The sequence below is a fragment of the Barbatula barbatula genome (assembly GCF_947034865.1).
Source record: "Barbatula barbatula genome assembly, chromosome: 14".
Classification (NCBI taxonomy): Eukaryota; Metazoa; Chordata; class Actinopteri; order Cypriniformes; family Nemacheilidae; genus Barbatula; species Barbatula barbatula.
This window is the reverse complement of record NC_136777.1, coordinates 16,577,588-16,600,637: the sequence shown is the minus strand read 5'-3', so window position 1 is coordinate 16,600,637 and position 23,050 is coordinate 16,577,588. Positions and strand designations below refer to the sequence as shown.

The 23,050-nt window shown below is 38.3% G+C and overlaps 1 protein-coding gene across 1 annotated transcript in view; it reads right to left on the bottom strand.

Annotated features, from left to right (window-relative positions):
* Positions 1 to 2,915: 2,915 nt before the first annotated feature.
* The window catches only part of mcu (mitochondrial calcium uniporter), a 55,466-nt gene continuing 35,331 nt past the window's right edge, over positions 2,916 to 23,050 (bottom strand). Inside the window, exons 3-9 of the mRNA XM_079473657.1 lie at positions 13,548 to 13,611; positions 11,196 to 11,366; positions 9,477 to 9,581; positions 9,238 to 9,398; positions 8,073 to 8,276; positions 7,836 to 7,952; positions 2,916 to 6,835 (exon numbers count right to left, since the gene is read on the bottom strand). Of these exons, the coding sequence (XP_079329783.1) occupies positions 6,755 to 6,835; positions 7,836 to 7,952; positions 8,073 to 8,276; positions 9,238 to 9,398; positions 9,477 to 9,581; positions 11,196 to 11,366; positions 13,548 to 13,611 (903 nt within the window). The 3' untranslated portion in view covers positions 2,916 to 6,754. The remainder of the gene's footprint in view (positions 6,836 to 7,835; positions 7,953 to 8,072; positions 8,277 to 9,237; positions 9,399 to 9,476; positions 9,582 to 11,195; positions 11,367 to 13,547; positions 13,612 to 23,050) is intronic.

Below are 23,050 nucleotides of genomic sequence, written 5' to 3'. Positions count from 1 at the left end.
GGGTCTGATGGGTCTGAATACTTGTAAATATTGTGTTTATTGTTTATCTTCTGGACCGGACAACAGTCTCACCTTGACCTTGTCTGAGAAAGATTCCCGTCCGGATGGAGACACGATCATCCTCTCATTGTTTCTGGAGTCTGGCTTATCCATCCCACCCTGATATGAGACATCACTGAATGTTGTAACATCATCAGGTTGACACATTAGAAATAAGCTAGTGGGCTAAAATTGCTGCACGACAGAAATTGCACATTTGTACGTCTTTTTAATTCATTCGTTCATGTAAACCGGGTATCGTTGTCATGAGCCTATGCCATGAGTCATGAGATCTATTTGCGGTCAGTTGTGGCCTGGTGGTCAGAGTGTTGGGCTTGTGATCAGAAGGTTGCAGGTTCAAATCTCAGTGCCAGCAGGTCATGACTGAAGTGCCCTTGAGCAAGGCACCTTACCCCTGATTGCTCTGCAGTAATGTGCCACTGTATAAAACTACTTGTAAGTCGCTTTGGATAAAAGCGTCTGCCAAATGAATAAATGTAAATGTAAATGTAAATTTATAAACACTACCATCCACTTTAAACTAAAAAGGTTCTTCACTGTGATGCCTTAGAGGAACCATATTTTGCTTCCATTCAGTCAAAGGTTCTTTACAAGACCATCTATTTCCTCCCTTTTTATAATCTGAAGAACCTTTTTTGGCCCGTTTGAGTTTTTTGTGAAACAAAAAGATTCTTCGGAGGTTAAAGGTTCTTTATGGGACCATTTAAACCAAAGAGGTTCTTCTATGGCATCACGAAGCACCTTTTTTATTAAGAGTACATATATATACATATATATATATATATATATATATATATATATATATATATGTTGTTTAATACATTTGTTCTGTATTTGCTGATTTCTTTTCTATATTTGAAAATAATATAAAATAATATGTTTCCAATACATTATACATATTATTTCCAACAATGTAAATGAAAAATGTGTTAACCTCAAATGTGTGATGTTTAATTTTAATGTTACACTCGGGGGGGGGGGGGGTTGTACTTGATATGAAACTACTTTAATTTATAGAAGATATATTGCACACATCATCTTTGTCCTTTTTCTTATTGTTGGATCTTAACCCTTACGAAAGGCAAATATATTATCCCGTATATTGATTGTCAATACATCAAATCACTTAATGTAATATAATATTGAAAGTACATAAACAATATAATAAACAATATATTGCAAAACCCCATGAGATGTTTCTTGCATAGTTATTGCAATATATTGTTTATCACAACTGAGCCGTCAATCATACATAAGAAATTGTTACTTTATAATTTAATATATTGCATTTCCAGCTATTCCTGTTTTTTTTCTTTTTAAAGCTACACTTTGTAATTTTTTAAACTTTAAAATGACTCTATCTTTAAAAAATGTCTCTAAAATTATTTGTGGCAGATCCACTCTTAACTGGATGAATTCTACTCATAGCTGACTCTGTAAGTTCTGTTTTCGGGTCAGGCCCGCCTATCTCCTGCTCGCGTAAGAGTTTCCAAACAACGTTTCTGCATTTGTTCCATCGTTTCTGTTTCCTCAGCTTAGTCAACAAATTCATGTGTATGGCGCTGACCACAGGGAAGCATACACAGCGACAGTATTTACGACACTAGTAACAGACAATTGTGTTTATCAACCACATGAGCAAATGTTCCGTAGTGTTGCTTTAAAGTAATGATTAATGCTCCCGGCTTCACAAGTTGCTTTCGCCTGCTAAAAGCATAAAAGTAGAATGTATAAGCGGTAAATGTTAACATTAAATCTTGAGGAACAGCGCAAAAACTGAAACACAAGTCAATGAATCTCATCTTGTAAGAGTCGAATACAATCGACCTGCTTTGTACTTTATAAAGTTTGCTGTCCTTCACAGGAGCACAGGCGAGACAAGCAATGTGCTAATCGTTGATATCATTAACACAGAGTAAAGTATCTGAAGGTTACCACAGGGACTCAAGTTATTCCCATGACTGTCTAGAGGAGATTGAAAATCTCACTGCTGGCCTTATTTTTCAAGCCGGAGAACCTGACAGGTATATATATTTCAATCTAGACAGAGGGAGATTTCTTCTCATTTGAGTAAAGAAGTGAAATGGATTGGAACGTGTCAAGTGTCTTCTGGAGTAACCGAGCTGTCCGCTAATCCTATACCGTTCTTTAAGATCACTAACAGAATATTGGAGTAAATGGAGTGTCAGGGAGGAAAAACAGTCTAGTTTTCAACTGTGAAGTGCAAAAGCAAGAGTTTCTGAAGAGCATTTGATGGCATAATAATGAAGTTGAGAGTGTCCTGTTGATACACTCCTATCTTGAGGCAAAGAAAGCGTAAGGATGTAGAGATGAGCAGGTCAAGGCTGTTATGATCATCACTATTGAGGGAGTAAACATAAGTTGAGCTCAATAAAAATCACAATATACACAACTACATACAGAAGTCTGAGGCACATCTAGAAGGAAAGTTTATGAATAAAAGAAAGTATCTAAGAAAGATCGAAATTCCCTTAGCACATTTGTGAGATTGATGGTGTTTTGATTTCATTAAAGCAAGTAAAAGGGGGACACACTCAAGACTAAAACATTCTCTAATTATTTTAAATATTATGATGCTAATTTAATTTATAATAAACATATTTGAATTTATACATTGAAGAATTCAACTTTCTATGTGCATGCTGTAATAATAATAATAATGATAATACTAAATGATTGAATTGACAACCATTTCCAAAACTGGATAAGTATTTATTGATAATTGAATTACATTTCTCTTTTATTCACATTTCATAAATGATACAGGATTTTAAAGTCTTTCTAACATTACAGCATCCGATGGCATTGAAAAAATGCACAATCAACAAAGAATATGAATAAAGAAAAAATGTTTAATGTTTTCCATTCAACATCACTCTTATTTCCTTTCCCCCCGAAATATCATTTTCATTTTAAGTGCACATGATAAACTTTAATATACATATCTGAAAGGCAATCAGTGTGGGAGTATAATGATGAATAAAGAAAGACAGGAAAATGGGCGGAGCAATGATGCCGTTTCATGCTCTCGGTCTCATCTCAGGGTTGAGAATAAAGGCATCTTCACTGCAGCTCTCTTGACCAGACACGAGTCATCGAGTGGCAGTATTGAGAGATGAGACTGAGAGCACAGAATCACTTAAACTATGCAGCTTATATCCATGACCATTCAGCAGCGGGTGAGAGCCGCCGGGTCGTGGAGGATTGGGAACGAAGAGCAAAATTAAACTCTTGATGATTTCATTCCTCTGCAATCAGCATTCATAATAATCTTTGCTTTTTTGAGTCGTTTTATATAATTTCCCCATGTAAACATACATTCATGCAACACCCGCTTTAGAATAAGTCCCATATATTTGATATAGTATTATAAAACCCCTGAACAAACAGAAAACCCTCAAAATGAACTATAAGAAAAACTCATCGTATAATGATCAGGCCCAAGACCTGAGAAAGAAACAGGTATCAAGATATTGAATGTGTTTAATGGGTGGGTTTTTGAAACTGCAGTGCCCTGCACTAACATTTCTGAGTGTGTGAATTTATGAAAAGTGATTCATTGATTTGTGAGAACATGTTGTACTGGGCTGCTATTAAACGATTCATGAACATAGAATTCATGAGCATCTGTACTTTGTCAATGTTAAAAAAGAGGCTTTGCACCGAAGGTTTATGGTATAATGATTGTTTTTCAAATGAAGAGTTGTTACTGGAGTAACATCTTTAAGGGTCCTGGAACAACATTCAGATCATTCAATCAGAATCAGATCATCCAATAAGATTTCAGATCATCCAATCAGATTTCAGATCATCCAATAAGAATCAGACCATCCAATCAGAATCCGATCATCCAATCAGATTTCAGATCATCCAATAAAAATTAAGAACAACATTCAGATCATCCAATCAGATTTCAGATCATCCAATCAGATTTCAGATCATCCAATAAAAGTTAAGAACAACATTCAGATCATCCAATCAGATTTCAGATCATCCAATCAGATTTCAGATCATCCAATAAAAGTTAAGAACAACATTCAGATCATCCAATCAGATTTCAGATCATCCAATCAGATTTTAGAGACAATATTCAGATTATTCAATCTGATTTTAGAACAACATTCTGATCAGATTTTAAGGTTTAGGAAAGCTGTTCCAGGACCAACAACAGATATTGATCCTGGACATTTGGCAACACCACATTCATACATGTGTCCATGCAATGTATTCATTAGTTTAATCAGACAAACTCAGATCAAGCAACATCTCTACTCCAAAGCTGCTGGGTCATGTTCTCTCTCAAATCATGGCCATTATAAAGCCTTGCAGTGTGAAGTGAGTCGAGGGCTCTTTTGAGAGGTGTTCAACACATTACATTCATCTCAACGCATTCAGTCAGACATGCAGAATCAGTAAATCAGTAGGTTTTCAGTAGGACGATAGGATTTAGATTGCATCGTTCCATTAAGGTCCTTATACATTGTTCAGCCAAGCGCTTTCACTTTTTTCAACTCATCTGCCCGTAGAGACTAAGCTGAAATGTTAATGTGACTTTCAATGGTCAAAAAGGCCAGTAGGCCTCAATGTGAAGGGAATAATGAGATTCTTGATCATTTTGCTCAGAGAACAAGGGTACATTTCACATCACTCTGAATGGAAGGTGACCGTTTCTCTTGAAACAAAAGAAAGACCTCTCATACTGTATATAAGTGTTACTTATATACAACATCACAAACAACTGGACTGAAGATGACGTGAAACGGTTAACAAATCATGTTGAAAATGATGCTGCAAAGGCCTTTCTGCTCTAAGAACACCACATACAGACAAAGGATGCGACAATCTCTCTCTATAGCATGCCACAAAGTGTGCAAAACACACGCTAAATCTAGGGTCTAATATATTACACGTTCTCGGCATGGTCCAAAAGACTCTTGGCATATTGAGGCAGATATATGCAGCTGAAAACGCCACACCATCGATGGAAACGGATTTAAAATGAATTAAAAAAGGATTCAAATTGTACACAGTGACTTTTGCATTGGATCGATAAACAAGTGTTTGATCAGATGAGCCCTGAAAGCACACAGATGATGTCAGGCACTGAGGGAAAATGTCATCGATGAAGTTTGAAAGACCATCAGCAGAGAAAAAAAACTTCAAGATGTTTTACTGGAAAACAAAGTAACTATGGAAAGGAAGGTTACTTGTGTATAATCCTTAGATTCGTTTTCAGACAATTGTTTTTCTTACTAAGCATATAGCAAATATCATTCTGAGATGTTTATGCCAAAAGAAATCAATGAAACAAAAAATAAACTCAACTCAGGATAAATGTTCGTGCAGCAGAGTTATTATAGTTTTGATTTGAGTTGTTTTCAAATGTTCAATGAGCTTTTATTATGTTAATTTTAGTTCAAGTTTGTGCAATTTTGGTATACGCTTTTTATCATTTATTTGTTTATCTTTTAAGTTGCCATATAAGATCAATTCATTTTTATTTTTGATTTTTGTTTTAATTTGAATGCTTATTTCAGTTTACTTTTGAGGCAACATTTCAATTTTTTCATTTGGTTGAAGTTTTTCCAATCATTTTTATGTCAACATTTTACTTGATTTCAATGAACAGAAACGTTTTTTAAAGTTTGAATTTTAGTTAAGTGAAATAACATTGATAAGCAATTTTGTTCCCTCGATACATTTAGCTTGATATGGATTAAAAAGTGAAAAAGGAATCTCATGAAACAAACCTTTGCACATTTGCAAAGCATTCACATTCATGTGCGTCTCTTAACAATGTAAACTAATGATGTGTGTGTGTGTGTGTGTACATGTGACCGTTTGAGCTTCACTTGAGGAATAAAAATAGCAGGACATTGCAGGTGAAATGTTGGGTGATATGACTAAAACCTAACCAAAAAAAACATTACGTTTCATCATCGTAATATCAAACATAATATGGCTTCAAAAATTAAAAGTGCCAACATTTCTTTGATTCTTTTTTTACTATTTGGAATAAGAGAACACACAGTGATATTTCAGCTGTTAGATCTGTCTTCAGCTTTAACAGGTCCTTACAGAAAGCGAGAAGGGAAGTCAGGACGGGTTTAGCTTAGGCTGTTAGGTGCAGGTGTTGACGTGGCGTCTCAGCCGTAACAGGACTGGTTCGATGGTAAACACATCTTTCCCGAGCTGGAAAAGAGCAATGCATCCAAAAATCTCTTCTGCAAAACCAGGAATATGAGAAGTACTCCAATGTGGAAAAACTGTTCAAGGACAGATGGTTGGTAGACCTCAGAGTCATGCAAGACGTGGAGGTTGTCATTGTCTCGAGCAATGTACCGTCGATGTCCCAGCTTTCTGCTGGAAGCTGCGTGTCTCCCTGCGGTCCTGTAGCGTTATAAATGCACTCTGACTAGCCAGCACAAGTCATCAGCATTCTGTCAGGGATGTCGTTTTTCTTTCATTTAATGGTACCCCCTTCTCCTCTGCATAGACTCGGCAAATTAAAGATACGAGAGAAAACAATCAAAACGATAATATAAAACTCCAAAGCTCCATGTGGATGCTTTTTACACAAAGGTGGCAGAATTTAAAACAGAAGAAAAAAAAGAAATGGCGAGGAGGGAGATAATGAAATCAAGGTGAGCGGAGCGAGAGCTTCACGTTGTCGTCAGTCCTTGCTGGCATCGACTTGCTGGATGGGGAGATTCATCTGCAGCGGGTCCCGTAGACGCTTTAGATCCAACTCCGTCTGAGGGAGAACAGCAAGAAAAGAACAAGCATGATTAACTCATCCAAAGACTTTTTAAACCACGTTCTCCATGTTCTTTTCCATTTAATAAAAGTGCACAATGACCCAGGGCTGCAGGAACATCGAAGCCGTCTGCACAACTGCAAACTCATTCTTGGTCACGTTTCTTATATGTTTTAACACAAAAACATGAAAAAATACGATGAATTCTTCAATCAACATTCATTTACTAAGGAAGCAAAACTAGTTTTCTGAAGTAAATAAGCAAGTCCATGTTTGCAGGTGTTTAAATAGGGGAAAGAAACCTCTTTATTAGGTATTTCATTCAAGTTTTTTCTTACTCTGTTGCCAGATATCTTTCCTTGTTTTAGCCGTAAAACTTCTCTGGAAAACAAGGCTTAATATCTTCGCTCATTTCACTTCTCAGGCAAATGTATCCCGATTTCAAATTCTGAATACTGAAAAACACCAAGCTTGTACTGTATTCCTAATATATTTAATCTATATAAACACCTGTTGACAAGCATTGACGTGTCTTTAGAACTGTTAATGTGGCGTAAAAGTCAGGTGGACTTCTTTCTTGATCTTTTTCTCATCCGTGCAAATGTCCATGATGTACTGTATACACACGTCACATTAAATGAAAATCGTTCACGGTTTACTGACTTTTGCAGTATGACAGCAAAGCTTTAGCTGCAGACTAATAAGGGTTTTTCTAAACATTTTGCCATCTATAACATATATAACATAAGTAGCATAGGAAAGAGAAATGTTACATATGTATACAGTATACGAGGAAAGACAGCACCAGGTCAAAACAGATTGCAGATGGTTAGTGTAAGACACAAGAATGTGTGCTAAAATATACACAAAACGTACTGTACATTTGTTTCTTATTCCACAGGCCAGTCTAGAACTGACCAGTATGACTTTTTTTCATTTTTGGGTGAACCTTTCCTTTAAGAGAGTTTAGTATGAACGTGTTTATGAGCAAGCTTACCTCAGCAATGGTATCCTTCAGTTTGTTGTACTTCTCAATATCAAAGCGTGTTCTCTTCGCACCCTTATGAAAGAACAGCAGATACTGTCTGTCTCTGGCGTCTGGGTAAAGATATTCCTGTGTGATGGGACAACCGCAGAGGTCAGAGAGATATCTTTCCGTTCTATAACGTCTGCAATTCACTGGGACCTAACGAAACTTCACTCAACTCAACAGAGATAAAAAGTGTAAAGTCACCTGACGTGTCAGCACAAAGTAGGCGTACATGGCCATGGCTGTGCCATAGGTGATGAAATATGTCACGGGCTCCATGATATCCCATGAGTACTCCCACCAGGTCAGACGTGCCAGAATGCCAAACTGTGTGGCCATGTAGGCCATCCCACCCCAGAGGACCCACGTGGTCCTGCGTTCTGCTTTCTTACACAACTCTTCTTTAACCTGGTGAAGAGATTATCAATAAACATCCTTGTAATCATGATATTTCACAGCTCGGGTGCAGTTATATAATACGCTGAAATTCATGGTAAGATCACATGGAGTCGATATTAGAACATTGCTTATCTCTCTACACACATCTGCTCTATTAGATGCTCATTGTGATCAGATAATACGCAGGAATTCATTATTGATGTTAAAGAGACCGTATTCATTATCTTCTCACAGCTCTAATAGACGATTGTCCACTATTACTGAAATGATCATTGTATTAAATGCTGATGAGACACTTTGCACGAATGGGTGCAAATAGGACCCGAATCTCCTGAAAATGAAGTCAGTAAATGGTCTTTTTCAGTAAATGGTCAGTGAAAGGAGGCACTTAACCTTCATGTAATCTTTTTCATCTCTATCAGAGAGATATGACATTTTTGTCAACTATGTTACCAACATTTAGAAAACGTCTTCAAAATGTTTTAAGCCCAGAATAAACATTATGTGAATCAAATTTAGGACAACACATTGAAAACCGAAAACATGATATTGAATAGTAAGGAGCCGCTGAGATGACGTATTTTTGTGTGCAAACCCCCAAGTTAGCATTTTAGGCCTTCTGGTTCCATCGCTCCAAACTCTTGAATGGGTATTTTGGTAAATCGCCTGAAATAAGCCTCCAAACATTTTCATGTTTTCTTCTATGACATAAAACACCAATTTTAAACCGCTCTTGATTTTTTAAAGCCTTATAGTGTCTTAAAACTGCGGTTGCTAACAAGTTGCTAAACGCGACTACTTCCTTGGGCAGTGACGTTACACATCACCGTGCATATAAAGCTCACAACTCATGCAACATTGGGAGGGGGGCCATTAAATATTGTTGAATACCTTGGGTCCCCCCGCAAAAAGATTTGACACAAAAGTACCATTGAATAAACAACATTATCCCAATGTAAGCAAAGGGCACCTTCTCCAATGGGCGGAGCTGAGAGTTAAGGTCCTCCAGTCGTCCAATCAGCTCTCTCTCTTTGTTCAGCTGATGTTCTTCTATACGCAGAGTGGTGAATAGCTGCTGCACTAAGAACTTGACATCGTTCAGTCGATCCGAATCCTCGTGCGGGAGCAGATCTGTGACGGACACCAGCGGAATATTAAAATCACAATGTCCTGCACGTAATGACGCATAATGCAACTGGCCAAACTCACCTCTTCTGGGCGGCTGCACTTCGTACGATGTGTCATTAATGACTAGCTTAAAGTTGTCCAAAAGTAAAATATCAACTCCTGTAGATGACGCTATCCTTGCTCCATCTATAGAGAGAGAGAGAGAGAGAGAGAGAGAGAGAGAGAGAGAGAGAGAACAAGATATATATGACAAATAGGCCCAAGATGGGAGATGCAATCCTTTAAACAGCAATCCTTTCAGTGAAAAGAGCGTCAATCTACATGCTTATCGCATAAAGGTTTCTTGCACATTACTAGTGTGCCCACCAACAAAAACTGAAGCATTTTCCTATCCGAGGTGAAACAAAGTGTAGTAAAAACAGCACAGAACCACTCACATCTGACAGGAAAGAACAGATATGCAGTATGCACAAACCAGTCTGCTTCACAGTGTGTGATTTGTGTATTAAATACAATATTTGATAGCTTTAATCGTTCAACTACAGCTGCCAACAAATAAGTGGCTTTATATGAACCACACACAAGAACTGTGCATCAGGGAATAGTTCACAACACCAATGATTTTTCAAACTTTCTTATTCTCGATTGGTGATGTAGCACGAAAACCAAAGACACATCTGATGTCCATTAAACCTGGTGTGACTGCGAAATCAGTGGATAACGGCTTTAATATCACATTTAATGTCCAATCTGATTTGTTCCCCAAACACAGCTGTTTTATCCGTTTGAAAAATGAAATGTTGTGCATATGGATTACTTCTATACAGTTTTGTTTGTTGTTTTCTTGGTGGAAGCCGAACTCATTTTGTTTCACAAAATAAAACAAAACTTGTAAAAACAACGTGGGGTTAGAATGAGACGAGGGTTAGTCAATAACTGAGAATATTTGCAGGGGAACTTTTTCTTTAATGAGCCAATTATTTATAAGGTCATTGTGTAAATGTCTTAAGCTCTGTTTTTTATCAAGAAAAGGTCAAAAACAATTAAGGCAAAATCTGACTGACCTCAGATTGTCCATATTTCCCTGCTCTTGCCTTTCATGTAAATGCCTTTAATGACATTCAGTACGTGCACAAGATATGAATAAGACAGTAAGGGCGAATTCACACTGATCCAACAATGCAAACAAATGCCAACAAACATTAAAGGGATTGTACATCCAAAAATGAAAAATATATAATTATTTACTTGTTTCAAACCTGTATAAATGTCTTTGTTCCAATGAACACAGAGAAATATATTTGAAAGAATGTTAGCAATTTTTTAGTTCTGGGACATCGTCCACTAGCATAGTAGCAAAAACATATTGTATTTTGTTGTTCTGTTAAACACATAATGAGATATTATGAAGAATTTAGGAAAACAAAGAGTTCTCGGGCACCTTTGACTACCATTCAATTCTGACTACAATGGTAGTCAATGATGTCATGGAGCTGAAAATGACTAACATTCTTCCAAATATCTTTCATTTATACAGGTATGAAATTACAAGAGCGTGAGTAAATGATGACAAAATTTTCCTTTTTGGATGAACTATCCCTTTAACAAACACCAACAAACATCACCAAATCCCAATAAACATCAACAAACACCAATCATGTTAAAATGTATTGATAATCCTAAACCAGTCTGTAATCTTAAAGCAGATCATATTTATGATTATCAGTATTTTGCATGTAAATGTCCTGCGAAAAGAAATTCATAAAGACCGTGTGTGAGAGAGGGGTTGTATTAGTTTACCTGTGGAGTAGATGGCGACTCTATCGATGCCTCTGTCTTCTGCCTGCAGCTGCTGAAGAAAAAAACCCACCGTGTCAGACAGGGGTTTGAGGGTGAACTGGCAGCGCTCTCGTCGGGACGGCAGGCGTACTGAGACCACCGGCAAGCCGTTCTGATACACCACTGTAACATCTGTGAAGAAAGCCCAGCAAACAGCCATCACATGTAGCCACATCCCACGGTCCTGTTATCAACGCTGAGCTACTGCATCCAGGGCCGGTCTAAACACGAGCAGCTTAACTGTCCAGTGACAATAAACTACAATTCCAACAAGTAACAAAGTTTCCCAGAAGTCCTCGTTCTGCCTGCAAGAACTGTCAAATCAGTGGTTAACTCACTGCAAAGACACCTGTCATGTATATTTGGCCTGCAGGGGGCAGTATTGTTATTACAGTCTGTAAGAGTGTTATTTGGCATCTTTAAGCCATCACCGTGCCATATCCATGCACAAAACCACTTCAACACCAACAAATAGACCAGCCTGGCTAGAGACCGGCAAACCAGTTTATTCTGCTTTCAGCTCATTTGCTGAGCAGGGTGGACACAAACATTAGGGGTTTGTTTTATAGACCACCACATTCTGAACTGCTTGTCCGTAATGGAAATAATGATTTCATAACGGTTTCATATTCAGTAATATACAGTAAGACAATGCAATAGACAAGTGTAAATAAGAGTTTTGGTCCTTGTACACTGTAGCTTTAATGTAGATAAGAAATGGTCAGACCAGCAGGTAGTCCCACCTCACACGCCATTAGTAAAGCTAATGTTGCTGTGTCTGGATGGATGGATGTGGCCATTAACACAATCAAAGCAATGTTCTAATAGTGCCACAAAGCCACGGCGTGTCCACTTTTGTGCAGAATTTAATTGGGAGAGAAGGCCATGATCATAAATCATGACAAAATGATCTTACATTTTATTACTTTAAAGCACTAGTCGTTTCTGGAGATGTGTGGGTCTTGAGAAGGTCATGTACACAACAGCACATCACACACTGATACTGAGAGTTTCTATATTACTGGCCACTCGGTTGCACGGTGGGACAATAAAGGACATGCGTACCAGAGGGTCCCCATTATCATCCATCTCCATTCTCCTCCCAAATCTTCTTGTCCTTTATTGTTTCCAAGACAAATTTCCTCTCTTACTTCCTCTGCAACCCAGTGTGATCAAACTATCATAATGAAACAGCTATTAAAATCTACAGTGAAGTAAATCACTCTCTGCAGTTGCATATATTCTCTGTCTGTCTCTCTCTCTCTCTCTCTCTGCCCATCCGAAGTATCCGAGTATCATTTTCTCCTCAATGCACAGAGGTCAACCACCCCTCCATTTAGACACCACTGTGATCTATTCCACAGCCCTTGGCTAGAAGCAACAGAACTAAATTACCCATAATTAGGGATGCCAGCATCGGTATCGGTAGTCATTAAAATGCATCCGATACCAAAGACCGAAACCTCATGTGACAGAACTGACAAAAATTTGCTTTTAAATTTCGTGAGAAGCACCATCAATTGTATTTGAGTTGTTTGTAACCATGAAGCTATTCCATTTTTACAGGTATTGGCGAGTACCAGGAAGAAAAGATCGGTACTCGTCCTCGGTCTTTAAAGAATGGTATCGTGCATCCCTACCCATAATGCAATGCGATGCATTCTAGAGCGTCTATAATATTAGCATTCCCATTCATCTTAATGGCATCTGCTGGGCTTGCACATGCTGCCCCATGAGGCTTGCATACTGTCCGTAGCTCTTGCATACTGTGCGTTGCTATTTTTGCTCATGGCCAGTCATGACATTCAGTATATACATGCACTTATTAATATTGAAAAATTCACTTAAGATGGTGTGAATGCAGGATTCAGTCCCCACTGCAAAAGCTTTTCATGGTTGATCCAATTACAGTATTTTTATATCGGACAGCATGCACTAAGTGAGTGGGTCTCAGTTTTGGGGACCCTCTGGTACGCACATTATAGCCGTGTCACAATATAAAGGCTGTGGTTTTCCTCAGCCCATAAAGCAAATCGAAGACGCTCTAGCCTGTGGAGTATTTGCTAGTTGCATCACCTCCTGCTCCCGCTGCGACAGATGAACCAACTAAAGGATTTGAACCATATTATACAATGCACTGTGAATGACTTTGAATAAAATCATCTGCCAAATGCGTAAATGTAAATACTTCCAAAACCGAGGCTGCTGAAAAGAGTTCGAGGTCATTGCTCAGTTTTATAGTCTGAGGGATGCAAAAACCTGACACGCATTTGCATATGTTTAAGTAAACAGCGAGTACACATGAGCACTCACCTTCTGTAGCAGCGGGTGAACAGAGTGGTCTTTGACCCTGCCATGATGGAGAGCCTCTCCAGCCCTATACCAAGAGAGAGAGAGAGAGAGAGAGAGAGAGAGAGAGAGAGAGAGAGGGGTCATTTGTTTTGCTTAAGACTACAGCACTACACAAACATCGAAGTCGACCACACTGCTTACGCAATATACTCGGTTCAGAGATAGGAGACATGCACTGTTTGCTCAGGCTTGTCTGTTTGCAATGACTGAGGTTTGAAAGCATTCCACACAACTTTGCATTTGATCTTCAATAATTGTTTTGGCCATAGCGAGAAATACTGTGTGTTCTTTTGTCTGTGTACACAGACTACACACAGACTGAGGTGCATCATGGGAACTCTGAAGCGATTGACCAACATATCCACTTCTATTTGGCATCGACAGCAATAAAATGGTGAGCGAGTGGCTGAGCTTCATTCCGCCGGGTGAATGAAATCACACATTGGTTGTTAAAAATGTCGAGCGTATTCTTTGCTAGGATTACTGCTTTATTGGAACTAGGCGATATCTTTGCATAGTAAGTCAGGTCTGCTCTTTCAGTTTAAGAGTAGTTTCGCAAATTCATAATGAACATCATCTTTATTAGACCCCAGACCAGCAAAGCTGGATAAGATGTTATTTCCAGCAAGCACATACAGTATTTGCACCAAAAATGTAAACAACACAACAGTATGCAAATGAGAGTGTGACAGAAGAACGCGAGTACTGTAACCCGATGGAACGTCCTCTCCAGCTCCACGTTGGGCGTTTCTCTAGTGAAAGGCGGCCAGACGAGAACCACATGTTTTGAATTCAGGGAAAATGCTTCACATTTTCCACAGTGCCTCTGGAGAGGATTCTGACCACAGACCGAGAGATGAAGAGAAAGAAACCGGCTCGAGAGAGGATGACGGCACAAATGAGTGGTGTTTCTATATTGAGAGCATGGGAATTCAAGGGAGGTTTGCCTTACGCAACATTACGAACACGCCATGTGTCGAGCTGAGGTCGTGTGGAATGTCCAGAGACGTGCAGCGTCGCCGTTTTAGCGTGCACCTGCTGTTGTGGTGAACTTCTGACAACATGTTCACAAGCCGCCTCATTTTGGTCTGAAATAGAGCATCCGCCCACCCGTCGCATATTCACATGCTAACGCCTGCACACGCTGTTTCACAAACCTGACAGCAGTCTGAAAATATGAAACATTTACTCGAGCTGGGTCACACCAGTACACTTGTGGCGTACAGTGAGAGGTAAAGATCTGGGTTGGGATGAGCAGCTAACAGCACTGTGCACTTAACCTCAAGGTTGCTCCAGGTGGATGTCTCAGGCAATAAGTGTTTTTTAAATGGCTTCGGCTGAAAGCATCTGTTAAATTACTACTTGTACTATTTACTGTCTCTAAACATCTGAGTAAAGTTATGGATCTGATCCGCCTGCAAGCAGATGAATGACTCATCGCGTCCCTGATACTTGGATGCGAAACACAAGGAAATCAATAATGATTATGTTATGAGTCGTACATGCAAAGAGTCTCACAAACCTAAAATATGAACCTATGAACTTTAAATGTCATTTTAAACGTTGTGTGATGGTCGAATGTCAGTCTAACACTACAAGATGTCCACGTTCAATGTGTAAATCGGCAACACGCAAGGACGAGTGACATGGCAGTAAGGATGTGTGAAGTTTTTAATGAGTGAGTGGGTCGAGCCTGAGGGGCGATTGTGAGGTCGCTTCAGTTGTTAGATTGCCGATAAAGTGCAGATTTTAGACGAGGAGTGTCATTCATTAGTAATGAAGAGATAATTAGTCGATTCCTCCATGGAGGGAGATGTCTGATTTCATTAATACAGCTGAAAATGCTGTCGAGGGCACTGCAGGGTAATCTCATTTCATGGCTTTACCCAAAAATACAAATGCGGCTTTACACAAACACACAAATACGGCGAGTTTGAACTGTGTTTCCCCACGAATGTTTTAAGAATACATTTTTGAACACTTTCTATGAAACTATGTACGTGCAATTTATCAAATAAAATAACAAAACAAAAAATATGCTTTAAAATGCAGGCAGGTTTGTTCAAAAATACCAAAAAGTGGTCCAGATTGGATGCAAAACGATGATGAGCATTTGGTTGTTTTGAAATTCATACATGCTGTACTCTTTTAGAAGATGTGTCACAGCACCCCCTACTGTTTAACAGTGAAACAATGAGACAAAATCTTGTCATTGGCAGGGTTTAGTTTAGCACAAAGTCTCAGATTGAGACAGTATGTACAGTTCATGAATGTTACAAAAAGTCTCAAACATCTAAAAAACTAGTTGCCGCTTTTGCGGTAGCCTGCAAATATCTATTAACTCATTCCATGCCAGCATTTTTAAGATTTAGGATGATACACATTTACTGCTTTTGGATCCACATATGGCGTTCTGTTTAAATGGTACATAACAGCGCCCCCTACTGCATAATAGTGGGAACACAGATTGCCGTAAAATCTCGACATGCAAGCATCGTCTCTTAATTGGCCAGATAACTCGTCATTGGCGGGGAAAGAGTTAGAGATATTTATCATATTGCTCATTCAATGTGTAATAGTTTCTTAAATTAACACTTCAAAGCAAATATTGATGGAATCTGACAAACAAGATTTGCATCTGTCTTTCCTTTTTAATCATAGGTGGCAATATGAGAAAATGAACGACAGCAACAGCTGGCGGTGTGACAAAGTACAACGAGTTCAACTTTATGCAAATGAGAAGTGATGCAATGACTACCAATAGGAAGAAAGACAAATATAGGAGTCAAGCAGAAAAGCCTACTTAAATCTGGTGACTTAGTGGCCTTTATTGAGATGAAATAAAGTGATAGCATCACAGAGATGTTGTTCGTCACCTGGGGTGTACAGTTGAATCTGGCGCTGCTAAATTGTAGTACTGGATTGTTAACCAGTCGAAAGGTTTGCCATGACAGTAATTCAAGGTATGAAACACGGGTTTGTATCCACAAGGTTTGTTTTCTTTAGAATTGTTGAGGAGTTGCTACCACACTACAATCCCTTTTGGGTTAAAGGCAGTGTGCAGCGGTGTTTTGTGCATTCTGAATTCTTTACATTGTTAAATGTACCGTCTTCTCATGCTTGACATGGTCAACTTGTCAAAAAACGAGTTGGACGTATGACGTAGTATTTCTGGGCTCGATACACGTGTAACAGTGCTCGTACAGGTTTCTGAATGTTTTTTTCGAACATGAAAATCTGTTTCGTAACAACTTTTCTTTGTCCCTTATTGGACATTTCTCACAACAAAGCATGATTGAGGAAAAAGAGCATGCGCACACATTAACCAGTTGGAGCAAGAGAGAGAGAGCACTGCGTTTGTGAAATTCAGCTGTTTGTTTGTTCACTCCATTTGGGTGAGGAAAGTTATAAAAACGGTGGATAGAACGTTGGTTTTGGAGATCACGTGAAACTGATGGATGGAGCGGTAAAAGACGCCGGACATGAACCGTATGCCGTAAGAAATTGTCTGGAGATATGAGAACCTTTATACTGACATAAAGTGCCTCACACAGACAGACATGAGAATATCTCATATCATCATATCAATAATTTTTAGGTCTATATTTGATTTGATTTCAATGAACAGAAACATTTTCATTGTTTTAGTAAACCAAAATAACCTTACACAGCATTGCATGTGATTTTATAATATGCCCATAACAGTTAGACAGCATGAAGTAAAGAACAGAGAGAGATTAAATTAGAGCCATGATCAGATGCTGCAGTAATAGGCATTACAATAATAACCGGCAAAACACACACACAGTTCTTTTGGGCTCAGCAGCACTAAAGACTAGCATCACGTCCTCAATCAGTTTAAACCGTCAGCTCTGGAAATAAATAAAACCATTGCTCAGCTGGCACAGACACAAACGCACATTGAATCTGCATTATACAAGGAATCAATGTCTCATGTGTTGGTCGCTAACAAGAACAGCTTGTGTTGGATTAAATAAACAGACCCGCGTTCATGCATCGTGTATGTCCTGAATACAGTGTTCTGCGTTCAATGTGGTGAATGTCCGGGGAGCAGAAAACCCCTCCTGGCCGCCCGGCACAAACGCATTCTCACACCAGCAGATACCCAAACTAAACACAGGGCTACAGTCAATAGCACATCAACTGCAGAATCAATAACATTCAGATCGAAAAGAAAGAAGTAAGAGAGAAAACGTAGACAAAATGAGCATGAATTCATGATTTACTATTATCATTCTATGACAATTCAACATAAATTGATCATGGTTAACAACAACTGTTTCTCACAGGAAAACTTATCGAATTCATGAGGTGGTTTTGTATGAAATCATACACGATACATGTGAATTGTGTTACGACCAGCTCATTTCAAATCGTAACATGAAAGAGAGATCAACCAGAGTGTTCAATCAATATAATTTATTGATTTAACATTTGCCACAAATAATAATAACAACAACAAAAAAACATAACAAACAGAAGTCTAGGGACATGGGAAAACAAAGAAACACAACAAGCAACTATAACAAAATTGACGCTACATGTGTAAGAAAAACATAGGTAAGAGACACACCAGAAGAGTACTTCTCCAGAGAGTGCCTCTATTCAATAACGCATCACACTCTCATATACTCTAACCAATTTGTCAATTAGCATAAGGAAACCAATCAGGGACTCCCACAATCAGCACCAATTGAATCAGGAAGAGGAGACTCTGGGTCGTCACAATTGTACCAAAATGTATGAATATTATATGAAAGCAGAAATTAGGCCCAAACCTAACTGTCACTGGGGTAAAAGAAGATAGCACTAAAGTGCAAAAATATTCATAATATTTTAAACAAAGTGTAAAAAAAAACATTTCCAAAACATTAAAAATAACATTACCGTAAATTCTTAAAGTATTCATCATTTGTAATGTTTAATAAAACCTTTTATATGTCAATTAATAAAAAAATTAAATCGAGCAGTGAACTGATTTTTCACAAAGCAAATTTAAAAGAAAACTACAACTAAATTCTAAAAAGATAGCTTCTTAGCTTCTAAAAGCACAAAATTAAAAACAATAGTGAAACAGTGCATGTTCACACAGGTGATACTGTGTTGAGAGCTCAACCAAAAAGATTAAACAGATTTCATATCATGAAACAATACACAGAGCTTGTTGGTATCGTGATACACCGATATGAATTCACCTTGTACAATACTTACGAAATGCCATGAAATTGTGTTGCTCACTACACATTTGGTCACAACATGCAACATTTATCATTGCACAATTTTTAAACAATACAGTAAACTGTCTTTGTTATCTCTTACAAACAAATCGTTCTACCACTGCAAGAGCTTCTTTGCTTGAAAAAGGTCTATCATGACTTAAAGCCCTATATTGTATACCACCCAGTATTCAAGATCTACTCAATTCAATTTTTTTTTGCACACAGGATGTCCTGTTCCACTGCGCCATACATCAGATTAATGGAGTAAAATGGGTTTGCGAACGCCATTTCATGTTGCCTTTAAAAACAATACAACTCTGAAAATCACTGTAAGATTCTGATCCATTTTATATCAGTTCCTCCTTTCTGTACGCAATAACACGTCTTCTGTAAACCCGAATGTGAGGTAACTGATGTTGAAGACGTGTGTGTGTGAGTGTGCAACGGGATTCCTGCTATTAGACTGCAGAAAGAGCTGATTACTGCAGTGGAGGAATCCCTGGCGTGGAGAGCAGGGTTACCCCTCTCTCTCTCTCTCTCTTTCTCTCTCTCTCCTCGCGGCTAACCCGGTATCCCCTCCCTCTTCATGCCAGTGTTTCCCTGTTTGATATGCGACGACGACCCGTCTTCCCCTGCACTGCGCTGAAAGAGCGCAGCAAAACGCATTTCTCACGCTGTCCACGTGCATGCATGTGAGGATTTCTGCAGAGGATGTGAGATTTCTGTGGTTAACATGTAGCACAAAAACGCATTGCTTTAAAGCATCTTTACACAATTGGTCACACATGTTTGAGTGTGTAGAGTTAATCAAACGCCGCCGCAGTGTTTCAGAGAATTACTGCAACCATGACCATCTGGCTTTCTCTCACGCAACATAAAACCGTCACCCCTTTTCCTTGCTGATCATCATCATGACCATAAAGAGACATGAGATGGTTATGCCATCATTAAAATAAACAGCCCCCCAGACAGATTTTGGTCTTCTGAGAGTACACACACACACACAAATACTGTCACATTGATTTCTTTTGGTCATTGTGTTAATGATAAATTATTCCAACTATCCACAGCAGACACACACACCCTCACAATGTAAGCCACGTTCACATCTTCTTCATAATAATACATTATAGACAATTATTTTACAAAAGACTGATTTGTAATATGTCCAAAATGTCCTTAGAGGTTTCACTCTATTTGTGTGGAGTTAAGATAAAGCATTGAAAGCATAATCACATTGCCGACTCGGTCTAAATCCATTCCTGTTTAATTCTCTACACACTCAGTAAAGTTGTTTAAATGTTATTTCATATCCATTGAGTGTCAGTCTTCCATGAATATCACATCTAACAGTTAAATGTACTGTAATATTATGACTCTGGAATCACATTATTACACAGAGTTGCAGTATTTATTATCAATTATGTATCCGTGCACAACATCATTTTTAATTTTTATTTCAATTTTACACATTTACACTTATATTCTTTAATCAGAAATATTAACCTCCCTCCGTATTCGAAAAACGACCTCTCTTCACTTCTGGTCTTGAGGAATGCAACCACTGAGCTATATAAATGACCGGATTGCGCCTAGAACGCTAAACCAACGGCAGGAGGTGAACCCCCCGGAAGCGATTGAGCCGCCATCTTGGTATGCCCAACCGACAGAGAGCGCAATTGACTTACAGTCAAAATGACGATCTAAAATAACCGGTTTAGCTTATTAGGCGCACGATAGGTTTTAAGTTCACATGTGTGTTTAAATGAATTGTTTTCTTTGATGCATTTTTCCATGTTAATGTTTATTTTGGGCAGAATAGCGACGTATAGAAATCAATGTATAGAATGTGAGTGTGCACACTGTTGTAATGTGTAAATGTTCAGCAATAAAGCTTCATGACTTAAATAATATTCAACTTTATTCAGATTTCAGAATAGAACAGAAGCTAATGTATCATATGTTGAGGTGTCTCGTGAGTCTGCTGATCTGATAAATGAACGTAACTCACTCTTTACAAGCTTAAGACATTTGCCTTGTAAGAATGTACTGTGACACTTTCGATATAAAAAAGGGGACTGGCAATTTACTGTTTTCTCATTCAAATGTGAACATTTGGGCATAGCAACATGGCGGCGCAATAGCTTCAGGGTAACGACGTCATGAGCAATCCAGTCATTTCTATAGATCAGTCAATGCAACGCTCAATATGGCCACTCGATAAAAAGATGATTTTCAATATTGTGACAATATTGTCACGCTGCATGAACTTTAGCATTTACAGACGTAGCACTACATTGCAGTCTTGCAGGCAGATTGAGTTTTTCTGCATTCGATTTGGTTTCAAGTCAGTGGTGCTTTATCACCCTGTGTGGACCAATTTATTGCAATGTTTCGCTTCTGCTTCTTTCTGCAGGGAGATATACGGTAGTGAAATTGAAAGGTGCTAACAGTACAGCTTTCTGTATACCCAAGATAATATCACAAATTCATATTCACCTACAGCGAGACACCCACAACACTGGCTGGTCACAGTTAACCAGAATCATTGTGAAGAGCTCTTCTCTATCCACAAATAACCAGTACTACACATTCAACTAATCCACAGATAGCATCCGCCCACACTGTAATGAAATGAACGGAATGGATTTGACAGCAAAATATAAACCCCTCGAACAACTCCAGCACCTCTTAACCATCTGAACCCGTCACAAGTGAAATTAATAACACATACAGTACATCACACCAGTGACATGATGCTTGCGTAGTACTTTTGTTTTTTTGCATCACTCATTTCCAGACGCCACTGTTGTGATTTCATTGGCAAAAAAATCTGATTTATTCACAAATGGTTTCACAATGCGTGAAGTCATATATATGTTTTTAATCATGAAACAAAGCATCTGGAAATGCAAATCCCGTTATGAGTGATTGATGCGTACTGACAAGACATCTGCTGCAGATTCAGACTGTTCTGTTTAATAACAGAGATTTATGACAACTGCAAGTTGAGAGACAGACGGCAAAAAAAACACACTATTCACACCAAACGGACGGATGATTTTGCATTCATCTTACAAAGCACTCAAATGCTATGAGAGCAGCATCCCTGACTGTACAAATATAGTGAATTGAAAGTACAATAAATGCATAATGAAGTGAACATAGTTAATGTAGCAATTAAGAATTTTATAATTGAATTTCTTTTGAAAAATAACGTAGACTCAACGCTGTAAAATGACATATCTCCCCGTTTTTCTTGTAAATTTGAGGTCTTTTTCTGTAATAAAAAAAGAAAAATTACATTTTACAGTGTAATTACAGAAAAATACCTCAAATTTACAAGAAAAACAGGGGGATATGTCATTTTACATATTTATGCAACCCCGTTTTTTTACAAGATTTTTTCATCTTTGAAAATACGGTCAAAACCGTAAAAAAAGATTTGTTTTTTTACAGGATTTTCTTTTGTTACTGTGAATTGTTGTAGAAAGGGAAAACGGTTAAAGACATGTATGACTGCTTTGCTAAAGGAGCTGATAAAAAACAGCTGCCTCAAAAACAGCTGTGAACATCGGTCACTGCACATTTTAAAACCAAATGAAATTAGACTTCAGCAGTTCGTTTCATTAAACGTCCCCTGGTCACAAGCTGAATAATTCATCTCTTCCTCAATTATATACGATTCACTTTTCCCCATAACCATTAACATTACCGTTGACAATTTCTTCACTGCGGTCTGTTGTAGCTGTAAGCGATTGACTGTACGTCTCAATGTGTGTTTTCTCTACAATGTGTAATGTAAAAATATGTAACACGTGTATTTTTGTTTACACAATATGTTTACGTGTGTCCAGCCGGTGAAAAAAATGATATTCTACCCGAGTAGAATATAAGCTTGCGGTCTAAATTGAATGTCATGAGTACTGTGAAATAACGCAAAGGCATGGTGTCGAAAACACATCATTTTTTACCGCATCCTTGCTGAATACTTGACACATAAACAGCATTCAGTGTGACCGATGTGGTCTACAAATGAATTTACTAAATCTTTTGTAATTAAATGGTCGAAAGATCCACATAACATTTTAAGTTGGAAAAATACTTTCAGAAAGAAAAACAAGAATTTATATATGTGCAGTGCACACAATGGCAGGCCCACTTCAAACACCCCAGAAAATCAATACAACCCTGACCCTTGTATTTTCGCTCTCTCTCTCTCTC